General features: G+C 40.6%; 1 protein-coding gene across 2 annotated transcripts; it reads right to left on the bottom strand.

Moving 5' to 3' along the window:
- Positions 1-706: 706 nt before the first annotated feature.
- Positions 707-22,727, bottom strand: zmp:0000000760 (uncharacterized). Of its 2 annotated transcripts, none has more exons than XM_021576465.3 (27): positions 22,433-22,727; positions 20,893-21,005; positions 19,199-19,322; positions 17,295-17,688; positions 17,070-17,147; positions 16,734-16,829; positions 16,424-16,477; positions 13,543-13,596; positions 13,161-13,214; positions 13,016-13,069; positions 12,690-12,743; positions 12,435-12,488; positions 12,282-12,335; positions 9,446-9,499; positions 9,201-9,245; positions 9,053-9,106; positions 8,788-8,841; positions 8,642-8,695; positions 8,299-8,370; positions 8,176-8,211; positions 5,878-5,922; positions 5,711-5,743; positions 5,142-5,288; positions 3,417-3,593; positions 2,624-2,714; positions 1,613-1,690; positions 707-1,314 (listed from the first exon to the last, which is right to left on the bottom strand). In XM_021576465.3, the coding sequence occupies exons 2-27, from the start codon at positions 20,969-20,971 to the stop codon at positions 1,106-1,108; spliced, it is 2,298 nt and encodes a 765-aa protein (XP_021432140.2). In that variant the 5' UTR covers positions 20,972-21,005; positions 22,433-22,727; the 3' UTR covers positions 707-1,105. The 2 variants fall into 2 exon arrangements, with proteins under 2 accessions (XP_021432140.2, XP_021432142.2); XM_021576467.3 differs by having other exon boundaries at positions 22,394-22,691.
- Between the last annotated feature and the right edge of the window lie 1,955 nt (positions 22,728-24,682).

Raw genomic sequence — 24,682 nt, 5'->3', positions numbered from 1 at the left:
CTGTCCAGGCCTGAAAGATGAATAAAATAGGCACACACTGTGTACTGTTCTTTATGATTCACATTTTTGCTCCAGATTTTTCCACTACAATAGGTCATTTTGTTGGTTACTTCATAACAAAAAAACATTGTGCCTTCTGGATAACACCTAAACCCTCTAGAAACAAGGCATACAAAACATTGTCATAATAATGAAATAACATCATTTCACAGTTAATGTCAGCTTATGGCAACTGATGTTTCACTGTCTGACACAAACTGTTATTAAAGGCATTTGCCTTTACAGCATGCTGCTAGCCATAATAGTAACCATTGGCTAGTAATAGCTGCAAGCCAAAATAGTAACTGTTGGCTAACTGTAACTGCTAGCAATAACAGCAACTTTTGGGTTACAGCATATTGGCCATAATAGTGGCCCTAAACAATGGTGTAACTGATGACAGAGGCTGTCATAAACTGAGGTGGAATAAATGTTCATGTTTTAGGGAATTATTATGCAAGTATCCTGTAAGCCTTTTGAGGGAGGTTTTGAGTGTTTTTGGATTTAGGTAGGTAGCATGACTCAACAGAATTGTGTTAAAGACTTTGCTGAACAATTTGTTTAATTACGATTTGTACGCTTGATTTTATATTCTGCACAGCTCAATAATATATGGTAATAAAAAAATAAACAGTGGAGCAAATGTTTTAGTAAAACAAGTTAGCAATCGTTTTTGGACTTTTATTATAAAGAACAGTGATATCTGAAGACAACTAGGATCAGTTTCAATAAAATGTGTCAAATAAACTTTCATAATTTTTAACAAAAATAATATACTGTAGCTACTGGTGTCTTTTTCAAATGAACCATGAGAATGGGGTGTTGTTTTAAGGCCAACAGCACAAGTTTCTACAACTGATTTATTTGAGAAAGGCAAATGGATATCTCAGTCATTCAGGGTGGAGATTGGATGCATATTTACATTTAAGCATTTATTTAGACTTTGATTTGAATACGTTTATCAACAAAAAATCTCTTCTCTCTCCCAATACACATCTCCCCCTCTCCTCATCTCTCCCTTTATTAATACATCCATGCAGCTTGGTCAAAAGTGTCCTCTTTGCCTCTATGGGTGTCTTCTCAACCTCTGGGGTGCATTCTGAGGTGATCCGTTGGTTGTGTTGTTGTTTAGCAGAGCGCACCCAGTGGTCTGACACACGCCTGGGACTCCTCGTAGTCCTGGGTGACCTCTCAGTCCAGGCCGGCCTACATGGCCTCTCTCGCCCTCTTGTCCTGGTGTGCCATTGAAGGCTCTGCCAGGTCTTCCACGTTGGCCTGGTGGATAAAGAAGTGGAAATGCATATTCGTTTTCAGTGGGTAAAGAATGACTGTGCCTACGAACTACTACGCGGCTTTGAGAGTTTGCAGTAGACTTTAAATTGACTTCCCATCTACTTTTCATTGTAAAAAAAAATAAATGACGCAACATCTGCTTACCAAGAAACCGGCATCTGTTGTTATATAATGATTACAATAGAACTGGGCCCATCAAAGCTGTTGTTGGATTTCCTTTGCTATGCTGTAAACCATTATTCAGACAATAAAAAGGAAGCAGAATGAAATGTTGCATTACCCTTTGGTCCCTGGTCTCCGATGTAGCCAGGTAGGCCATGGCCCTCTGCTCCCTTATCTCCTTGATCTCCTTGATCCCCTAGGAACCAGACACAATGTTTTCACAGCATGAAGGACAACAGGAAAACACATGATATGTACCACCCCTGACAGTACATGCCCCTGGGACAAAGCTGGTACAGAGGAACAAGCTGTTCATGTTGATTAACAACCATGTGTGTTACTGAGATCATCACTGGATAGATGTATAAAAACGCCTTGTAAATATTCTTTGATTTCATTAGTTTGGCTGGGGGAATGTACCATAAGTGTTAAGTCATGCTAGGCCCTAAAGCAATGCATTATAATTCCCCACGAGAACATACACAATGCCATACTTAGTTATGTCCAGAGCCATATATATATAGACAGAGTTGGGTCAGGTTTTAGAACAGCTGCCATGTTAGCACCTTTATTCTTGAAACATTGGTGATGTAACAATACAATAATGCCTCTGATAGTTCCCTATGGAATGACCCACAGAGATTTGTATTGCTTATCATTAGATATAAACTGAACTGTGTTGTCGTGTCAACAAACAATCTGGTTTTACTGGACATCTTCATAGGTTTAGAAAACTATGAGAAATAAACAGCACAGGAAGTGTCAACTATTGCTTAGCACCGGCTAAGGAGGAGATCGTGGCGCTCTCGGAAGGTTTAGACAGAAATCGTATTGGCCCAACTCTCTCTCTTTATATGACTCTGTTAATCTGTGTTAAGTCTGCTCCATTCAACTTTTGGTTGTCATGGTATTTCTTTGCATATTTGTAGGCAAAATGAGAAACAGTTATGTGTACTTTTCAAAAAATATGTATTGTTGCAGGTCATAGAAACGACTAATCTAAACATACTGTCATGGTGAACAGCAATGGCTAATATATACAGTAGACATACATTTTCAGATATTGCATCAAAGGAATGCTGAGATCAATTTCGTTCTGGCAGTCATTCATTTGTACAGTATTTCTCACCTGGCTGTCCTTGTTGGCCTGCGTCTCCTACCTCCCCATAGAATCCTGGTTGTCCGATCTCTCCATTCACACCGGCAATACCATCACCACCCTAGAAGCACAACAACCAAAAGGCTCTTAAGTGAGGTGAGCTTTGACAGAGATAAAATATTAGATATTTACATGATAAGGTTATCGAAGGCCAAAACATGGGGCTTGACAGGAGTATTTTTAGACATTTGTGTCTTTATGAACTTGAAAGACTCTGTGGTTTGAAAATGTTAGTTTAGGAAACCCGAACAGAGTCTGTCTTAATGCTTAATAATTGTGGAAAAGGCTTTCCACTCCAGGGATGCTGGTGAATCCCTCCAAGAACCGATCAACACAGAGCAAGTGCCTCTTCTGCGACTTCTTATTTGTCTTCACGGGAACATGGAAAGTCTGAATGTTTTCATTCCAACCTATACTGCCAAATACTTCAGCTCTCTCACTCCAAGTGCTTCCAATATGTAAGCATTTTACTTGGCCCGGGGAGACACAGAAACATAATAAAGTATGGAGTGTGCACTTCCTGAGCAAAATGACCTACAAATGAATAATCATGGATTCATACAGACAGTGTCTATGTTCAGTTGTTAGAGGATTTCTAACAATTAAAAATCGCACAAGAAATATTCCAGGCATTGACTTTGGGTTTCACACACACACACACACACACACACACACACACACACACACACACACACACACACACACACACACACACACACACACACACTGACAGCATAGTAACCTCCTAACATATGACACTCACTGGAGGTCCCGGGGGTCCCTTTTGTCCAGAGGGACCGGGGGCACCCAAGGGGACGTCTCCATAGAGTGGGCACACGGCGGCACACGTCCTCTTCACCGAGTTGGCAAAGGTGGACATCTGTTCCAGCACCACTCTCTTGCAGACCTCAATCACGTGTTGTGCGGAGAGGGTTGGGCCCTGTGGAAACAAATCATGACTGCATCCATCACTTGGGACAACGACAACGCGATAAGGAATATGACAGAACAGGAAAGGCTGAGCAAGGCTGGCACCACCAGCAGCATGCAGGACTCTGTGAGGAAATGGGTGGGTGTATGTAATGAACAGTGGGAAAACACAGCCAACAATATTTTGTTTAGGCTCATTATAGATTTACAGCCATACAAAATGCAACCCTTGCTGTGAGTCACACAAAAAAACAATACTAATGAGAAACCATTTACAAGAATTGTCGACACCGCATTGATACCACACATGGTCTAACAACATGTACATCAATCTCCCCTGAATCAAAGTAGAGGAGAGATTGACTGCATCACTACTGTCTTTGTGAGAGGTATTGACATGTTAAAGTACCAGACTGTCTGTTCAATCGGTTAACACCCAGCTCAGACACTCATACATACCCCACAAGACATGCCACCAGAGGTCTCTTCACAGTCTCCAAGCCCAGAACAGAGGCTAGGAAACACATAGTACTACATAGAACCATGACTACATGGAACTCTTCCACCTCCGGTAACTCAAGCTAACAGTAACATTATTTAAAAAAACAGATAAAACAACCACAAAACACAACGCAGACTGTGAAGAGACACACATTCACACACACACACACACACACACACACACACTCTCTCTCTCTCTCTCTCTCTCTCTAAAACACACCCACACATTATTCTTAGTAATGTAATGTAGTAATGGAGCAACATCAATTTGTATAATGCACAATGTTTTGTTTAATGTAATGTTTTATCTCTGTGTGGACCCCAGGAAGAGTAGCTGCTGCCTTGGCAACAGCTAATGGGGATCCTAATCAAATACTAAATTCTAAATATGCCAATCGCTACAACGACTAAGTCTGTCAGAACAGCTTTGATGAGGTTAGGGTGGGGTATCTGTGAAATGTCTTTTATAAAAAAAAAAACTGAAGATACGTAGCTGGCAGAGGAGGCTGGTGGGAGGAACTATAGAAGCACAGGCTCATTGTAATGGCTGAAATTGAATAAATGGAATAATATCAAACACATCAAACATATGGAAACCTCATGTTTAACTCCATTCCATTGATTCCATTCCAGCCATTACAATGAGCCCATCCTCCTATAGCTCCTCCCACCAGCCTTCTCTGGTAGCTGGCATAGTGTTGCGATGCAGGTTGGAAATATGGTGGCTTGTTTTGATCAGTCAGTGCTGCAGTAACATGCACACTGAAGGGTGCCAGTAGTATTGTTCTTTATACAACACAATTGAAAGCAGGTTCCAGTCTCTCTAACGACTAGGCGTTGATGAGTCATCCATTGCATGTGTGACTTTATGTGTTTTACTATGTGAGTCACAGCTGAGTTAAGATAATACTGACTTCGTCCTTTTTTCCATTTCAGACCCAGACAGTCAATAAATAGGCCTACTTTGATTTCAAAGGTTTATATGGCACTCGCCCAAAACACAGTAAGTTACTTGACCTTTTCAGATCTTGCTGAACATGGCAGTCTCTGTACTTACCGGTGGCCCTGGTGGCCCCTGAAATCCGACTGGTCCTCCATCGCCACGGACCCCCTTTGTTCCGACTGGGCCTGTGCGTCCAGGCTCGCCCCCTGGCCCACGCTTCCCCCGACCACCTTGGGGACCCTGTGCACCCGCGTCTCCAACCTAGATCACAGACAGAGCATCGAGGGACATGTTCTGTAATACACACACAAGCTACTGATAGGTATGGTAGTAAGCCGCCCAGGACAACAATCTCGCTCACACAGTTCTCATTTGGTAGAGCAACTAGACACAGCATTAAGAGACATTGTGTGCAGGTAGCCTAGCGGTTAAGCACAGTAACTGAGAGGTCGCTGGTTCAAATCCCAGAGCTGACTAAGTGAATAATGTTCCCTTGAGCAAGGCACTTAACCCTAAATGCTCTGGATAAGAGTGTCTGCTAATATATGTAAAATGTCTCATGAAATAAGATATGGCTGTGTAGAAATCCAGATCTTGACTATAACCCATCTTATGCAATGACTGTTGTCTCCATTTTGTTTTATGTGACTATTGTACTACAAAGCAAAGAAACTATATCTTACCTCGCCTTTGGGGCCCTTTTCTCCTTTTTCTCCCTGTGGAAAGTAAGAAACCCCAGAGTGAATGCATTTAGATAACTTGGGCTTCATGACTACTGCTCAAAATGAAGTAGATACAATTTAATATAATGAAATGTGTATATGAAAAAACAAAGCAATAGTATAAGTACCGTTTCACCATTGACACCTTGGATCCCTTCAATGCCTATATCTCCCTGGAAGATACAATTGAAACAAAACTTGATCAGAATGGCCTGGCATCTTTTTCACAGGCTGTCTGTCTGTCTGTTTGAACATGTAGTCCTCGTGGACTGAAGCACAGCATTTCCTTTGACTCTAATTTATTTGATGTTTAGGACAGCGTTTATCTCACATCCATTCATCACCACTAGTCTTTGATGGCCCGAAAATATTTGCTTTCTTCTTCTCATCCAAGAGCAGGATGTGTGTGTGTGTGTGTGTGTGTGTGTGTGTGTGTGTGTGTGTGTGTGTGTTGAATGTGTCTCCAGAGTCCTTTGCCTCTGTACTGATGGATGGCAAATGTCAAATGAACATGTACTTCAGAAATACTGCAAAAACTACTTTGGTTTATAGGGGACCTAATGTTCCAACATGCTCTATGTTTTTAACAGCAGGCCACTCCGTGTCTCCCTTTAGACTATGTATCCATGTGTCTATGGGGCGGCAGGTAGCCTAGCGGTTAAGTGCATTGGGCCAGTAACCAAAAGGTTGCTGGTTCCAATCCCTGAGCTGACTATGTGAAAAATCTATCACTTCTGTAAATGGATCTGCTTACAGGTATCCGTCTGCATAAAATAATACTCTGTATTTGTCTGATGTTTAACTCTATTTACTGTTACTGGGAAAGTGTTCGATTTTTTTATTTTTATTAAGCATGATTGAGGTTGTGTGTATCATAACATGATTCAGACTTTCGAGAAAAAGGTTTGTACAAATCATGATTTACATCTTATAATCCATTGATACATTTCCTAATCCGTTGAGCCTTTTCAGCGCTTTTAAAGCCAGCACGAAAGGCTCTTGAAATAGGTTCTATTCTGATTTGAGAGCTGACACTGTAAGGAGAACAGAAAGCCCATGGTTTTACTCACACACACTTTGTAGTCTGACGCCACTACGAGCCAACTAATGATGCAGCCAACATGGAGTGATGCTACGCACTGCAGTACAGTGGGGATTGTCTCACATCAGACAAGATCAAACCTCAAAAACGAGTTGAAAGTCAGATGTTTGATCTAACTACATCAGGGGTTCTATGGAATGGGAGACTGTGGTTTAACACTGTGAAAAATGTTTCCTAATGCATAAAAAGACGCATTGATTATATAACGAATAACGCACATGTAATTGAGAGGATTGTAAGAGAACCATCCTGAAAACACCTATAACAGGTCCCATCCAGACCACATAGTACAAAGCAAGCTTTGAGTTTGGTATCAGCAGCCAATTAAATAGCTAGAACAGACTGTGAACAGACTCCTGGGGGAGGTTTAGCACCAACGTTAACTTCCGGTCCAGATGGGGAGAGAATAGGATATTCTGGATGAAGAGCCAAGGCTCTGGGAAAGCCAATGTGTCACAGCTAGTGAACATGCCACGAGAGAACAGGCTATCCAATCAGGTGGGGAGAACTAAGTGAATCGTCCACTTGTTTGTTTGTTCCACCCTGGTTATGGGGGTTGACATGGGGTTGTTGACAGGTGACTGGGGGGGTAGTGGGCTACAGAAGATCTCTCAGTGGTGACACATGAAGCCACAAGAACTGGCAGCAGTAACCTAGCCATTGTATCAGGCTGCTCTGTAAAATGACCAGAAAGGACAGGTCATATATTTTGTCTGTGTACATTTCTGGATATTGATCTAGTGCAGCGATTGACAAAAGGCGTCCCTCCAGTGATTTTTGTTCTTCAAATAGGGGGATTAGTTTGCTCAGAAATACTGTAAAATCACCAGGAATTTGGCTAAAATTAGTTTAATTTAGCAAATATGTTCCGAAGTAATCCCATGTATAAAATGAAACGGCTTAGTTGTTGTCTTACTGTAGATGTGGACTCCGGACCATCCGCTCCTCCAAAAATCATCTGCGGCTGAATTGAGTTGACTACCCCTAGGCTAGTGTTTAATCTGACCTCTTTGTGACTGTTTGGTAATAGTGTTGGTACTGTGTTGAATACAGTAGCAAGTCTCATTATCAAGTCAGTTCATTTCGAAGATGTGCTTTTATGTAAAATTCTGAAGAACGTCATCCGAACTCACGGGCACTTATATAGGTATTGGTCCCAGTTCCACCTTAGCTTTGATATCACAGACAATGTAATGTTATTGAGGTGTAGACTCTGACTAATTAATGTCTTGACACTTGACTTCATTAATCAAGTCCTAACACACTTCATTACTCGCTACCTGTTGTTCTTCTAGCAGTACAGTAGGTGAATAAAGTTGATTACCTTGGGGCCTGGCCGGCCAGCTACTCCCACATGCCCCTGTTCGAGAAACAACATATTTTAGTGGTTTGGAGAGAATTAACTTATATTTCAAAGAGTTTACAAAAAGTCATCCGGAACACTCACGACAGGTCCTGGGGGTCCAATAAATCCGGGTCTTCCTGGCTTTGCTGCTGATCCTTTATAACCTCTGGGGCCCTGGAGAGAGAAACATGTCTTACATTTAGCAGAGGGACTACTTTCTTTTCTCTTAAAGGGAAACTCCACTCAAAAAAACAATATTTTGGTACTTTTTTTCATCGGTGCACTGTACATTCCAAAAATACATTCCCAAAATACAGTCCCAAAATCTTTTGCATGTCAGCAGTCAAGTTTTCAAGATATTGGACTTTGAAGAAGTGAAGTGTCACTGACCACATCATCATGGCTCCGTAAAGTGAGACGTGTGAAGATGTGAAAGCCAACTTACCGTTTGGCCTTGAGGCCCCATCTCCCCTGCCGGCCCCAGCATTCCTTTCTCTCCCTGTTGAGGGTAAAACCCATATACCTTATATTTCCGTATATTATTCAAACTAATGAAAAATGATAGTTTGTTTCATGAGATAGTTCTGTTACCATTATTCCGAATTGTCCGTTTCTGCCCTCCGGGCCCTGGGGTCCTTGGTAAGCCTTGAGAAGGGACGGAGGATAGCACAGATCAGATAAAGACAATAGATAGGGTCCACATTCATCGTGCCTCATACGGATGTCCTAAATGTACACCATACACAAGGTCAAAGCATTAGCCGCTTTGGATAAAAGCGTCTGCTAAATGGCATTTATTAGTTATATTATTGCTAGAGTAAACAGAAACATGGATGCTAAAAGACAGTGAACCTACCTCTATTCCCATGTCCCCATCTCTCCCGGGCAAACCAGGATCTCCTATAATGCCCTGTGGAGATATGTTGTTATTGATGTTACTAAAAGTTTGCCCATGCTTGTTCATCTCTGAGATTGAAATGTACATTTCAGTCACAATAATTAACCTTTTGTCCAATGGTGCCATATCTTCCCTTTGATCCTTGGGTTCCCTGGTGTTGACAAACAAGTTCAGTAATGAGACTGTTGTTATCACTGATATATATATGTATATATGTAATTTAAGTCATGTGCGTATTTGTATACTGCATATGCTGTAAATATATATGTTGTTGTTGGTGAATAATGAACAGTGGAGGAGGAACTGTTTGCATGTTTAGAAATGAGAGACGCGATTAGGTGCCATACGTACAGGTTTTCCCTTTTCCCCAGCAACTCCTGACTCTCCAGGATCACCTACAACACCCTGCCAAGACAACGTAAAGACAAACCACATGTTTATTCTGTTTCACTGAAATGAGACCAACTTTCCTTTCAATTTGTTCCTGCTTGTTGTGACCGGAGATGTTTTAATGTTTCACTAAGGACGTCTACATCTACAGTGGAATTAGGAGACATTTGAAGGATAGTTCTTGCCTTGTAAGCTGACCTGCAGATGGTCCTCCCTCTAGGAAATCACTAGGGTTGAAAGTGCTACCGTTACTAACCCAATTTGTTGTGTTGCTATGGTTTGCATACTTAAAACTAATCCCAAACCTGGCCACAGGTACTAATGTTGTTTGTGGAAAGAGCCGAAGTGCCAAAACATATCTTTCCGCCATGGCCTCGTCGCAACATAAAATTGTATTAATTTCTCTGTGTGCGTGCATGAAGGCTTGGCAGGTGGCAGAAAGTGAATTTACAATTGGTTTATGAGTTGTAGCAGTGTTAATTTAATCAAAAACTAGTGAATAGAGACTAAAATATTAGTCAAACACCTGTTTTTCAGTGACAATTGACGAGACTATCACTGACTAAATAGACCCTGAAAAACTGTTGACTAAAATGAGATAAGACAAAAATTATCTCTGTTCCTAAAATCTGACTGCTAAGTGGATTGGACAAGAGTATTTGGAGAGAATGAGAGATTTCAGTGATAAGCACTATTCATGACATTGAGCAGGAGCTAATGACTGTTTCACCCAGTGATGTAGTTGAGTCACTAAACCTCGAGTCCGAATCGAGTCCCAAGTCCCCTGTGCTCGAGTCTGAGTCCACCAATGAATTGAACCAACGTTAATTCCTTATTCAACATGTCAGAGAGACATACAGTGCCTTGCGAAAGTATTCGGCCCCCTTGAATTTTGGATCATTCAGAGATCCTCACTGAACTTCTGGAGAGAGTTTGCTGCACTGAAAGTAAAGGGGCTGAATAATTTTGCACGCCCAATTTTTCAGTTTTTGATTTGTTAAAAAAGTTTGAAATATCCAATAAATGTTGTTCCACTTCATGATTGTGTCCCACTTGTTGTTGATTCTTCACAAAAAAATACAGTTTTATATCTTTATGTTTGGGTCGCAAAGTCCAAGGGGGCCGAATACTTTCGCAAGGCACTGTATTTGTTCTACATAGCACATTTCGCTCTGAATGTTCCAAAATGTTAGCTATAGCTAGCTATGAGGTGACATGACTGGACAAGGTGTAGCCTAAACAAATGGTTAATGTTCTGGTTCGCAAGTACTCTAGTTTTATAACAGCCTGAAATATGCTTTATGAATGTAAAATGCGGCCAGCAAATGCTCGATATAAAGAGAAAAACGCAGTGGCATGTCTTTTGAACAGTAGCCTAAGGGCTAGAATCAAGCAATATTCTCTGAGGAGAAGAGGAAGATTTGGCTACGTTGGCTACAGAACATGTATATAAAACGTTTGTGGGAAAAGTGGGAGGTTTGAGCGAGACAACAAATTCAAAGACGGCCTACTTTTCTATACTCAAGGGAGAGAAAAACATTGTATGAGTCTGTTTGTTTTGTATGTAATATCTATGTAGCCTGAATTAATAATTTACATGGCCATTGTTACATATTCTTATGTGTGTCCTATTTCTGCTGTTGGGAAGGGAATAGGATGGTGTTATGGTTAAATCTCTGTTGGTAAGACAAGGCTATGTGTGTTTGTGCACATGGAAATCAGTGATTTATGTTTACTATAGGTATAGCTGCAGGAAGTAGCAGGGCTGAGAAATAAATAATAATAATACATATATATATATATTGAAAAATATATACTTTCTTCACAAAAGTAGTGCCCTGTGCCTTTAATAGTCCTGTATTAGCAGACCAATATATCCGTCTGCAGCACCAGCGCTGGCAAAAAAGAATGTCCACCCCCCCAAACTACTTCACGCGGCTATGACTACAGGTTAATAGGACAATACAAATGTGATGTTTTAGTCAAAATGACTAACAGGCTGACTACACAACATATATTTAGAAATCTATGTTATTCAATTATTGCACCCACATGGCTCGCGCGCGCCAACGAGCGCGTCTGCGTTGCCAAGGGCTAAAATAGAACTCAGTTCTATTTCTGACACAGATCGCGCTGCAAGTCCTGCCTCTCCCATCTCCTCATTGGTTTATAGAAGCAGGTACCCACGTGCCATCTCCTCATTGATTATACCCACGTGGCTGACTGAAAGATGAACGAGGTCAGTGGCGGTAATCCACCTAATTTATGAAAGTTGCCAATCGCAATATAAAGTCAGGAGAAGAAAAAGCCTGGAAGGAGGAGAGATGACTAGAAACGATTCGGTTGACCTTTTAATGTGTGGATTAATTGGCGGAGTAGAGGACCTTGTGCATTTCAGGTAAAGTAACAACTCAATGTTTGATTCCCAGGACAAATTAGCTAGCAACAGCAAGCTAGTTAAAAAGGTCAAATTAGCTAGCAAGTGGAAGCTAGCTAGCTAAATTGCCATACATTTTTAATGCTTTTCGACCTGTCCCCAAATTAATGTAATTGGTTCAGAGTTTGTTTTGATATTTTAACCTGTGTGTCCTGATCGCGTTTGGTGTAGGGGGGACAAAATACATTTATGCACGATGGCGCAGGCGCACTGCCGGTTTGGGTTCCGTGAAAGACTAGAGTAAATCTAAAAAAGTGTGCCAAAATGAACACTGGGTTGTAGATACAGTATTATTATTATTATTATTATTACTACAAGTGGGGTTTGGTGTGAACATGTGTGATGTGGCTCTTAACGGACCTGCTTTCCCTGTGGCCCAGGAGGTCCTTCAACACCGGAGGCCCCTTCTTCTCCCTACAAACAATACAAGCATAAAATGTTATTGAAAATGCAATAATTCATACGAGAGAACTTGGAAAAATAAGAGTTTCTGGTGGATAAAATGATATTCACCTTCACTCCTGTATATCCTGGAATTCCTTCATATCCAAGTGGACCTGGATCACCCTTCAAGAAGACAGAGAAGTTAGTCAATGATGATAAAACCAATGACAATTGGGATTGATCACTAGTATACTGCAATTATGGCTGCGTTTACACAGGCAGTCCAATTTTGATATTTTTGGTAAAAGAGCTGACCTGATTGGTCAAAAGACACAATTTGTGGGAAAAAAATGAAGCCTGTCTCCCATCTTTAGAAAGACATACCGTTTCTCCTTGTACTCCGGTCTCACCCAGCTCTCCAGGTGACCCCTGAGTTCCCTGGAATCATTATTAAAACATTAAAATGAGACCCTCTTAATCTTCTACTAAATAGAACAAGCACCGCACTCAGAAAAATAACACACTCATGAAAAGTTTAAAAAAATGTGTTACTTTTCAACTTGACTACATATGCTAAGAGCCATATGTATTCTATATACAGTACATGTATGGTTCTGCAATGTGCACAATGATGCGTTTAACACACCTAATGGAAGCCTATGGGATTTGAAGAGACCCTATCATCCATTACGAAGGACAACACAACCTACCTTGAAGCCCCCGGCGCCATGTAATCCCTTCAGACCTTTGGGACCTCTGTCGCCCTGAAACACAGTAGCTCGTTAGCACTAATCTGCACCGTGACACCAGAGACCAGCTAAAGAGATTATGGATATGTGTTTGTGGCTGGATTACATCAAGGCCGTGAAGTCCTCTCATCCCCTTGTTCCCGCTGATTCCTGCGATGCCCTGAGGGAGACAAGTTGTTGTTATCCACAGTGAATACACAAACACGATAACATACGCACTATACACACACATACAGTACACATGGATTTAGTACTGTAGATATGTGGCAGTGGTGGAGTAGGGGCCTGAGGTCACACAGTGTGTTGTGAAATCTATGAATGTATTGTAATGTTTTAAAAATGGTATAAACTGCCTTAATTTTGCTGGACCCCAGGAAGTGAATCAGCAGCTAATGGAGATCCATAATAAATATAAATTTTTCTGACAACTCAACTCAACTAGACAGATACAGATCTGATACAAGTCGGGGTCAGATGTCGTGTCTTACCTTAGGGCCTGGCTCTCCAACGTGGCCATAGTCACCTGTCTGCCCCATACCTCCCTGCAACAGAAGAGAAGTTTGAATTAGTTACAGAAGTGACTTGTGGAGGGAGACAGTGTGAGCTGTATAGCAGGTGGAAAACCAGATTGGCCAAGATACATCAAAAATATGTAATTCTAGTCAAATGTGCTCTCGCATCATGTAGGACACAGAAGCTCAGCACAGGGACTTTCCTATTTTTCAGTTTCACACAGTGTTCATGTAAAAGCATAAAACTGAACTTAATTAGATGTGAAATAATCAATTATGTCATGGTTGAACTAGAGCAACGTCTCCCAGCTGTCCATTGTGACCGTTATGCAGTAGTCTTGGCCGGCGGAATGTGTCTCTGACTGATGCTATAAACAGATTAGACACTGGAGCAACACATTGGAGTTTCCCAATCTGTCAAGTGTGTGGGCATCACAGTAAGGTATATGCATTTCATTGTGGCCTTCAAATGGAACATACAATTTATATCCAAGCGCTTGAAGCTATGACAGTAACCATAACATTTCCTTGAAGGAGGAAATCTGAACACGGACTATTAGGGGATCCAAGTAATACATGATGATCATAATGATGTGTCAAATGTTTACTTTAGACCGAAGATCTTATTAGTGAGCGACAGGCTGAGCCACTGAAACACGGGAGTTAGTGTTAACACGATGTAGGCCACATTTTATGACCCGAGGAAAGATGTGTCTTAGTTAAGGGAAAATTGAAACATTTATTCTGTTAGTGTTTCCACACCCTCACTCGTATAAGACAACGTGTTGGCCTATGAATTGGGGATATTCCACTTAGTAAACCAACACCGTTGAACAATACCAAAAGTCCTCTGTGCCATGGCACTAGTTTATTTAACCATTTCACCTCAGACCACTCTATGTCAGCTGCTAAGAGGCTAACCTTGGAGACGATAGACGCTTTATCCAGAAGCATGACCGTGAACTTTACAACTTTACAGTTTTTAAAAAAAGCGATTAGTGTGTAGCAGGGGACTAATTGAAGGACCACCCACCGGGACTGACAGTACATATATATCTGAGCCAGGAAATGCCCTCCTCAGGCGCCAACGGAGGTGGCAGTAAACATGGTTGTTCTCTGTGACTTACGTACTGGCAGGAGGTGAGGGCTCCACTGAGTCTGAGAAGACAGATTTTGGCCCCCAACTGAGCTCCATAAACAGCTTGTCCCCCTCATCCGCCTGTCTGTGAGTGAGTACCCAGCATGGCCATTTGTGTGGGTCTGTGTGTGTGTGCGTGTGTGTATGAGAGCGCATGTGTGTGTGTGTGTGTGTGTGTATGAGAGCGCATGTGTGTGTGTGTGTGTGTGTGTGTGTGTGTGTGTGTGTGTGTGTGTGTGTATGAGAGCGCATGTGTGTGTGTGTGTGTGTGTGTGTGTGTGTGTGTGTGTGTGTGTGCTTTGAGTAGTATATGGACAATTTTTACCCAGAGTCTCTCCAGCCGAAAGGGCATGTTATATGCCAAGCCAACAACTCATTTCTCATGTACAAGACAAGTCGTCTGTCTTTGAAGACCCAATAGAAGCCCTGCACACTATTAGTCACATGTTCTCTGTTCTCTGAGTTGTGGTCCCAGCATACCACCAAGAGCTGGAGCTGCTACATCAAAGAGGTAAATTAGTCTTACAGATGTAGGATCTTTATTTGATCACCCTGTTGCATGACAACCTTCCTGCAATGCAGGACATTTTTAACATGTAATTTCTTGGTTTAAAAAGGCTTCTGAATTTTGTAATTTCCACTTTGACATTTCAGACTTGATTTTCCCTTCCGGTTAAATGTAGAAACCTCTACAAAAATGTCCATTATTTATAATTATTATAATAATTTACATTTCCTGTTGCTGCAGGATTATTTTCCTGCTGTAGCAAACTGGTTCAAATGAAGATCCTACACCTGTAACTCAGCCTCAAATGGAAGTAATCATGTCTACTGCCTGAAGCCTATAAGCAGGGAGGGTTATGTTCACATGGTCAACCATGTAATTGAATCCTGATGCAGTGAGTATGCCATATCCTTTAATTAAACTGCTTAGTAAACATGTTGTCCTCTGTTCTGCGCTGAATGGTTCTCTATTGTATTTTAAGAGGTGTTCTGTTCTCAACTCTCTCCACTTTTCTGACAATGACAAAGCATTTTTCCTTGAGCGCTGAGTGTTATGTATATGAAGGGCAGTAGAATGATGCTAATGACTATGACGACTGTGATGATGAAATGATGACTATGATCACTATGAAGATGAAATGATGACGAAACAATGATTCACATGTATGAGAACATAACATACCACTATAATAAGTAATACAACATTCATTATTAGAATATTACTCAAACTGACTGCTTTCACTGGCTGAGGATTTGTCAAATTCAGATTAATTATATTAAGTATGAATCTCCTAATGTTAAAGTGAAACCAGACAGTCTATGATGGTTTGCCATATTGATCTAAGTTATTATCACTTCCACTTTACGTCCATTGTCGTGCGGTGTTCCCTGTTTTAGCTTCTGTTCCCATTGTGTCGTCTCTCAGTTATGTTCCCATTGTATTTTCCACAACTTCACTGCTGTCCCGCAAGCAGGGGTTTTCCTATTTCATTCACACGCAGTTCAATTTAACTCTTTACACTGTACCAACCTCTGTAGTCAATCTGGGGTCTATAGACCAACATCCAAATGTCTGTCACTGTAAAATCCACAACACCAAAAGAGTGCATACATTCTGAATGACAATTAGCACTCATTATTGTTCTTAGTTGTTGACCCTCACTAAACAAAGTTCAACTGAACACTATAGTGAGAATTGTGCTGTAATGCCCTTACCCAGTTGCCTAGTCTTCCTGGCTCTCCTGTGTTGCCTGGCAGACCTCTGTGACCCTGCAGGAGGAGACATACAGTTGGAGTAGTTAGCATTAGCCTGGACCGCAGCCCAGCCATGCCAAGTTGGCTCTCCAGCCTGGTCCAATGCTGTATGTGCTGTAACCAACTCTTTTATCTATCATTGCCAATAAACGAACACAGAGGAGTTGGCTAACAGCAGACCGAACAGACTAGACCACCAGGCTAAAGGCTCTCAGCTCATTATTCAAAGCAGTGGTGCTGTTATGGGAACTGTAATGGGCTTAGTAGTCACCTTCGGTCCTGGGGGTCCCTGGTTGCCAGGCTGTCCGTGCATACACTTACAGGTGGCCCTTCCTGCTGTCAGGCCAATCTCAGCATGCCCGCCACACTAAACAGAATAGAACAGCAGAGAACTTGACTAGTCAGTCCATCTGCAGAGACAGAAGTTGTTATTCTGCCCTGTTCACCACTCCCTAGAGGCAACACATGAACACACAACACACATTTGGGAGAACATAGTCACTGCTATGGGAGACAATGAGAAAAGAGGCTGGATTTAATGACACACTGTACTGTACATATCTGTCACTGACGAACATGAACCTGCTGGAAGTCACACCCAACTCACCACACTGGAGAGCTCACAGCAGCCTTCTGAGTAGGCCTTCTCTGGATCACAGGACACATCCATCTGCTGGAGGTCTACCTACAGTTTCAGGACACAAGACATTGTGGTCAGTGAGCTTTCATATGAACGCTGAATTGACCATGGAGCATTGATCAATTCATTGACACAGCTGCAAAATACTGTAGGAAACCCAGCGTGATTTGGTTTGAACAGCACAGAACTTACTGAGGCGGAGTGATCTCCCACAGCCCTCTTCACGATAGAGGTGTAACCCTGGCGGATGACGGGTCTAGGATCACCGATGGGCTCCACGCTCACCTCCTCGCAGTCCACCAGCAACTTGACCTTATCGGCCTTGACCTGCAGCGCCAGCTTGTGCCACTCTCCATCAAACAGCTTGTCCACCCGGTGGAAGGTGCGTAGCATCTGGGTGCCATGGGGGCTGGTGTAGAAGAAGTCCAGAGAGTGTGTGTCACCCTGAAAACGGAGGCCCACCTGTTCACGTCCATCGGGGTCGCTGACCTGCCACAAGTTCCAGGACCTCTTGGCGGTGTCCTTCGTCACCTTAAATGTGGCAATGACGGAGTAGTCGGAGGGCAGGCCATCGGGGTACACATCGCTGTGGCACGACAATCATGGGGTATTAGGAGACACTTAATATAGTTGAAAACAATACATCATATTTTCATGCAGAACAAGCACTGGCATTTGTTGTGTAATTGTATTTTGAATAAAATGATCAAATACTTTTGAAACAACAGAATCAGTGTTTCACAAGCTAAACGTTGGATGCCTTTATCCCACTGCTTTTAAACTTCTGCTCGTAGTTTCAAAGCACCCCCCACCCTAGTTGGAAAATGAAGCTCATTCAACCTACCATTAATGTTTTCAATCACAACAGGCCTGTTGCACAACCTAATTTTATATACCCTCTTCTCTCCCTCTCTGGCTTCCTGTCAGGGCAAATCATTCCTGTTGGCTTTTTGATGCTGTACTTTGTATTTGATGTACAGTAACGCACTTCTGCTACTCAATATAAACATTTCTTAGTTGTCAGGCATCGAAGGTTCATTGAGGACAGCTTTGCTGGCTACAACACAGAGAAGGAAAATACAGATGAACTACTGATGTTCAGTGCCTCCCAGCAACGAGGAGACAGACAGCATAAATAACAAAACAAACAGCTGAGTGTGTAGCATATCTATGCCAAGAAAGTGTCAATCAGGGTTTGAGGATAGTTGGGGAAAATCCTTGCCTTTTCCAATTGAACGATGATGTATTTATTTTCAAAGGAAACCCTGGATGATAGGCTGATACACTAATACGACTCATAATACGTTTTGGCTAACAGCACGTCATTATGCTAATCGACAAAGAATCAACTGCTATATTCATCCATTGTGATGACAATGAAATTCCAGTGGTGTTCCACCAGCTGTCCATTGGTGGCTATCAAGTGATGAAGCAAATGCAAATGTTGAGGTTTTTTGTGCCGGAGAGGAAATCAAATTTATTGCTTGAAGGTGGGCATAATTACACTGAGTGGAAAAACGGCGGAAACCCCACTGGCAAAGAAGCCGAGAAGAAATGATACACATCGCTATTAGATCTCTCATTTGGGTGCATGCTCTTAGCTCACTTTGGCTAGCTCACATCCGAGGAAAGTAGGAAACCTTAAGATAAACATTATTATTCACCATCAGTGAGGAGAATTGACAAAGTCTGGACTTTTTTTTATCACATATTGATGGAGGAAGAGCACCCGGATCTCCTTAAGGAGGGTTCAACATACTGGACGTTGCAGATAGAAACACTATGAATAGAGCTAATGTGATGACTTTATCTACATGTTAGTGACACATGTCTATTCTATAACAACAAGTTCCACAATGTTATGCCCTAGTAGATGCCCCCCTGGTCTATTGCAGGCCTATGTGTTCAGTTTGAATTTCTGGGATATTCTGCTCCGGACCCCTTTGGAAACAAGTGTTTTCCTGTGTTATCCTGTTTTACTGTTATCCTCTGAGATTGAAATGCACATCTTAACATACCTTCTATTTTTTAACCTCATCATCAAATTCCAGTCTATACCAATCCATTTGGCTTCACTGTGTGCGTGCAGACAGTACCTCATGGTTTTGCGTAGGTGGATGGCAGGGTTCACACGGTAGGCCACTGAATCAGGTTCAGATCCAACCACTTTCCTCACCCCTCTGGACTTAGATACACGGAACTCCTCTAGCATGTCATAACCTCAGAGTAAAAACACACAGCTCAGTTTTTCACCAATGTGATGTTCAAAGGGTTGAGGATTGAAGTAAGACAATGAATGAGGAGGATCTGGATGAAACACATCATTTAAAAAGCCGCACATTAGGTTACAGAGTGCAGTGGGGGTGGGAATGTGGAAGGACTGGAAAGTTGAATACATCAAAAATACATCTATCGCACAATATGATCAATCAAACAATGGTTATTGGTATTCATGTTATTGGTATTCATGTTATTGGTATTCATGTTACTGGTATTCATGTTATTGGTATTCATGTTATTGGTATTCATGTTACTGGTATTCATGTTATTGGTATTCATGTTACTGGTATTCATGTTATTGGTATTCATGTTATTGGTATTCATGTTACTGGTATTCATGTTATTGGTATTCATGTTATTGGTATTCATGTTATTGGTATTCATGTTACTGGTATTCATGTTATTGGTATTCATGTTACTGGTATTCATGTTATTGGTATTCATGTTACTGGTATTCATGTTATTGGTATTCATGTTACTGGTATTCATGTTATTGGTATTCATGTTACTGGTATTCATGTTACTGGTATTCATGTTATTGGTATTCATGTTATTGGTATTCATGTTACTGGTATTCATGTTACTGGTATTCATGTTACTGGTATTCATGTTACTGGTATTCATGTTACTGGTATTCATGTTACTGGTATTCATGTTACTGGTATTCATGTTACTGGTATTCATGTTACTGGTATTCATGTTACTGGTATTCATGTTACTGGTATTCATGTTATTGGTATTCATGTTATTGGTATTCATGTTATTGGTATTCATGTTACTGGTATTCATGTTACTGGTATTCATGTTACTGGTATTCATGTTACTGGTATTCATGTTATTGGTATTCATGTTACTGGTATTCATGTTACTGGTATTCATGTTACTGGTATTCAACAGCAGCAAACTTTGTCAATCTAATGTTTTGTAAAATAGTTATTTGTTCAATCAGTGTTGATTTGCAGTAACTGTCACTTAGAACAGTATAATTGATTACTCACTACAAAAGGACATTACACTTGGCACAACATGAATTTAGTTGACTATAATGACACTCACTCCCACAGTTTAAGAGTGTCATCATAGAGATCCTATTCAATTATTTGAATTCCTAATTCTATGGGTGTCATTTCATTCAGAAAAAGTGAAGTCTGGATGTTTTTGTGACATTACAATGACGTCAGTTAGGGTTGGTAGTGATACATTCTGTTAAGGCTAATTCACAGACTGACTGCAGGAAATACTCAAGAAGGGAAGGATGTGTGTTCTTCTGAGAGTGCAATGGTTTTATGTGCCAGTGCTGCTGCCTGCTGGTTATGCAAGAGATAGAGGATCAAATTATATTGCATTGCATGGTCCACTGTTCATAAGTTCCTGCACCTACCAACTTTGCCAACATCAGACAGAAAGAAAACATAGACACAGTCTTGAGAAAAGCTGTAAATCAATCAACCAAAATTACCAGACGCTCAATAAACAGGAAAGAAAATATCTTATGGTAGGGCCTACTTACTTGGTAACTCCTGGCATTTGGTCAATCCAACGAGAGCTAGAAGCACTGGGAAAACCAGCATCTCTTTGAAGGCTGGCATTTTGAAAAGGTGATGTGTCAGGGATTATATGTGCCTATAAAAGTACAACAAGAGAAACTATAATAGAATTGAAATGTTTGCCATTTTTCCCAATGAACTTATAGTGAGGAACAGTGCACTGACTGATTTACTATATGTAGATTTAGGCCTATTCAAATCAAATAAATAAACAAATAAAAACTCAACAATAAACATCAATAATAGAAAATAACAGCAAATCTTTGATTCTAGGATACATTTTGACTACATATAATCACAATAATACCCATCATGTCAATCACATATTTTACAGGTTTATGCAGGACTATAAATCACCCTTAAATAGGCTATAAAAAAATGATGTACTGTAAAAAAGTATGTACTTTTCCATTTGGAATTATATTATGTCATATAGTAATACGAAATCAAGTCCGCTCAGGCAATAGGGTCGAAAAGTGCCTATACTAACTTGTTCACAGTTCGGTATGGAAGGAGTCACATAATTACTTTTAAAAAATCTATATCAACTTCACCATTATCCATAAGTGGTGTAAAATACTTGACTAAAAATACTTTAAAGTACTACTTAGGTATTTTTTGGGGGTATCTGTACTTTACGATTTACATTTTTGACAACTTTTAATTTTACTTCACTACATTCCTAAAGCAAATTATGTACTTTTTACTCCATACATTTTCCTTTACACCCAAAGTACTTGTTACATTTTGAATGCTTAGTAAGACAGGAAAATGGTCCAATTCACGCACTTATGAAGAGAACATCCCTGGTCAGCCCTAGTGCCTCTGATCTGGCGGACTCACTAAACACAAATGCTTAATATGTAAAGTATATTTGAGTGTTGTAGTGTGCCCCTGGCTATCCATAAATAAAATAAAAACAAGACAATTGTGCTGTTTGATTTACTTAATACAAGCAATTTGAAATAATGTATACTTTTACTTTTGATACTTCAGTATATTTAATCAAGTAGTATTTTACCATGTGACTTTTACTTTCACCTGAGTCATTTTCTATTAAGCTATCTTTACTTTTACTCAAGTATGATATTGGGTACTTTTTCCACCACTGGAACATATCTTGACCATTGCACAGAAATGAGATATTTCATTTAGTTAAAAGTAGGCTAAAGTTCATTTAGGGTGTTTGACATTTTGATCCCATAAAGCAGTACTAATTATAAGAATCAAAACCCGTACAGTAGAATTTACTGTACTGAATTGATGGGGTTATTCTCTTAGTTTACTCTTAAATTAGACTTAACACTTTTACACTTTCTAACATCAGTAATATTTGTCCACAATAAATCAATGGCTTATTAATGGAGCTAAGGTTATCCTTGAGGTTATCCTAGGAAATAGTTCCAACCACAAACAAAATCCACCATCATATTTAAATTAAAGTATTTAAAAATAGAAATATACCTGTAGATGAATGTAGACAGTATTGTAAAAATCACTCACATATTCTTGAAAAAGAGGCCCCGATGTGGACTGCAGACTGTTCCTTTACAGTTCCCGCAGTGAGGATGTAACCAATTTTAAAGTGGCATCCCTAGGCCAAACCTTGCCTTAAACAGGAGGATCATTCAGTCTGACAGTGGTGGGTCTCAGGAAGACCTGACCCTTGTGCTCCACTCTACCTTCGGTCCCCAGGGGATCTGAAATCTCCCATAGGCCCGTTGCGTCTACTGAAACACACTTCAACGCAAGGGGATTGCTCAGGACAACCTTTAATCCACCTTTCCTTTTTATACATGCCAGGTGCTCAAGCAAACCCTTGATTATACTTTTTTTACGCATTATTATTGGTATGGGATATAATAGACTAAATATCCTTTCCTACACATATCATGTCCTCTGAAGCCAGCCTAATAATTATTTAGCAATGAATAGGCTAATTCTTGTTTGCATATTAACTTGCCACAGTTCACATATTATTTTCATTATTGTAGGCCGCTTTTATATAATTATTTTGTCAAATAAAATGTGAAATGAAACAGTTTTAGGTCAGATGACCACCTTCCCAGAACAGTCAGCCTTTGTCCTGATTCCCACTGATAGAAACGTGTAGTATGTCGAGGCCAAGTGCGAGGAGCGCTCTGCAAACATTCCTCACACAGAGAATGGTGATGCTGGGAATACCATTAACCCAAACCGCATATATGTGGGGTGTATTGGGCCATTGGGACCTAACATAAATTAGCGTTGGATTGGTACAATACACCCTGCTTGTGGACCTTCGCTGATCAGAATTATATTTAGTTGTATCACTTTTTTTTTGTGGTACACACCTTGGCATTAAAGTCACAGTCTGTAGATTTACAACACATGAAACAACCCATTTATTTGCTCGTTTGTTTACATTTCTGTTGACCCACAGATGATATGGGTGGCCTGTATAGGCCAGTTATTGAGCCAAGCTAAAGTTGTCTCTAATTTGACATTTATGGGATTAGCACCATTATCACAGCCCTTACATTTGAAAGAGACAAAAGTTGATATGATCTGAGCGATTTCAAAGGGGATTGAATGATCTGTAAGAAATGCATATACGGACCATGTTGAAATGTAACAGTTCAAGTCTTCACATTTGCCAAATTTCAAGGATTCTTGTGTGAAACTGTATCTATCGACTGATGAAATGTAGTTGGCCTATTTGTAGAGCACTCTAGCTCAAGTGGCCTATATAAAGTAGACTATATAAAGTAGTCTATATAAAGTAGTCTATCTAAAGTAGCCTACATAAAATAGCCTACAAAGTACTCTATCTAAAGTAGTCTATATAAAGTAGTCTATATAAAGTATCCTATATAAAGTCTCCTATATAAAGTAGTCTATATAAAGTAGTCTATCTAAAGTAGCCTACATAAAATAGCCTACAAAGTACTCTATCCAAAGTACTCTATCTAAAGTAGTCTATATAAAGTAGTCTATATAAAGTCTCCTATATAAAGTAGTCTATATAAAGTAGTCTATATAAAGTATCCTATATAAAGTCTCCTATATAAAGTCTCCTATATAAAGTAGTCTATATAAAGTAGCCAATATAATGTAGTCTATATAAAATACCCTCCACAGTCCAGTACGTCCTGTGACTCCTCTCCGCACTCGCCCTGAGGTGCGTGTCACCAGCCTGGTACCATCAGTGTTGGCACCACACAACAAACCTCCAGTGCGCCTCCACAGTCCAGTATGACCTGTGCCTCTTCCCCGCACTCGTCCTGAGGTGCGTGTCATCAGCTCGGTGCCACCACTGCCGATTTTGCAGGTTTTCCTACTTACAAAGCATATAGAGGTCTGTAATTTTTATCATAGGTACACTTCAACTGTGAGAGACGGAATCTAAAACAAAATCCAGAAAATCACATTGTATGATTTTTAAGTAATTAATTTGCATTTTATTGCATGACATATTTTTGATCACATATATTTGATGACATATATTTGATCACCTACCAACCAGTAAGAATTCCGGCTCTCACAGACCTGTTAGTTTTTCTTTAAGAAGCCCTCCTGTTCTCCACTCATTACCTGTATTAACTGCACCTGTTTGAACTCGTTACCTGTATAAAAGACACCTGTCCATACACTCAATCAAACAGAAGACCAGAGAGATGTGTAAGGACATCAGGGATAAAATTGTAGACCTGCACAAGGCTGGGATGGGCTACAGGACAATAGGCAAGCAGCTTGGTGAGAAGGCTACAACTG

Source organism: Oncorhynchus mykiss, chromosome 20 (assembly GCF_057628025.1).
Source record: "Oncorhynchus mykiss isolate SJ-2025 chromosome 20, ASM5762802v1, whole genome shotgun sequence".
In the NCBI taxonomy this organism is placed as follows: Eukaryota; Metazoa; Chordata; class Actinopteri; order Salmoniformes; family Salmonidae; genus Oncorhynchus; species Oncorhynchus mykiss.
Note: the sequence above shows the minus strand (reverse complement) of the source record. Positions and strands in the feature narration are given on the sequence as shown.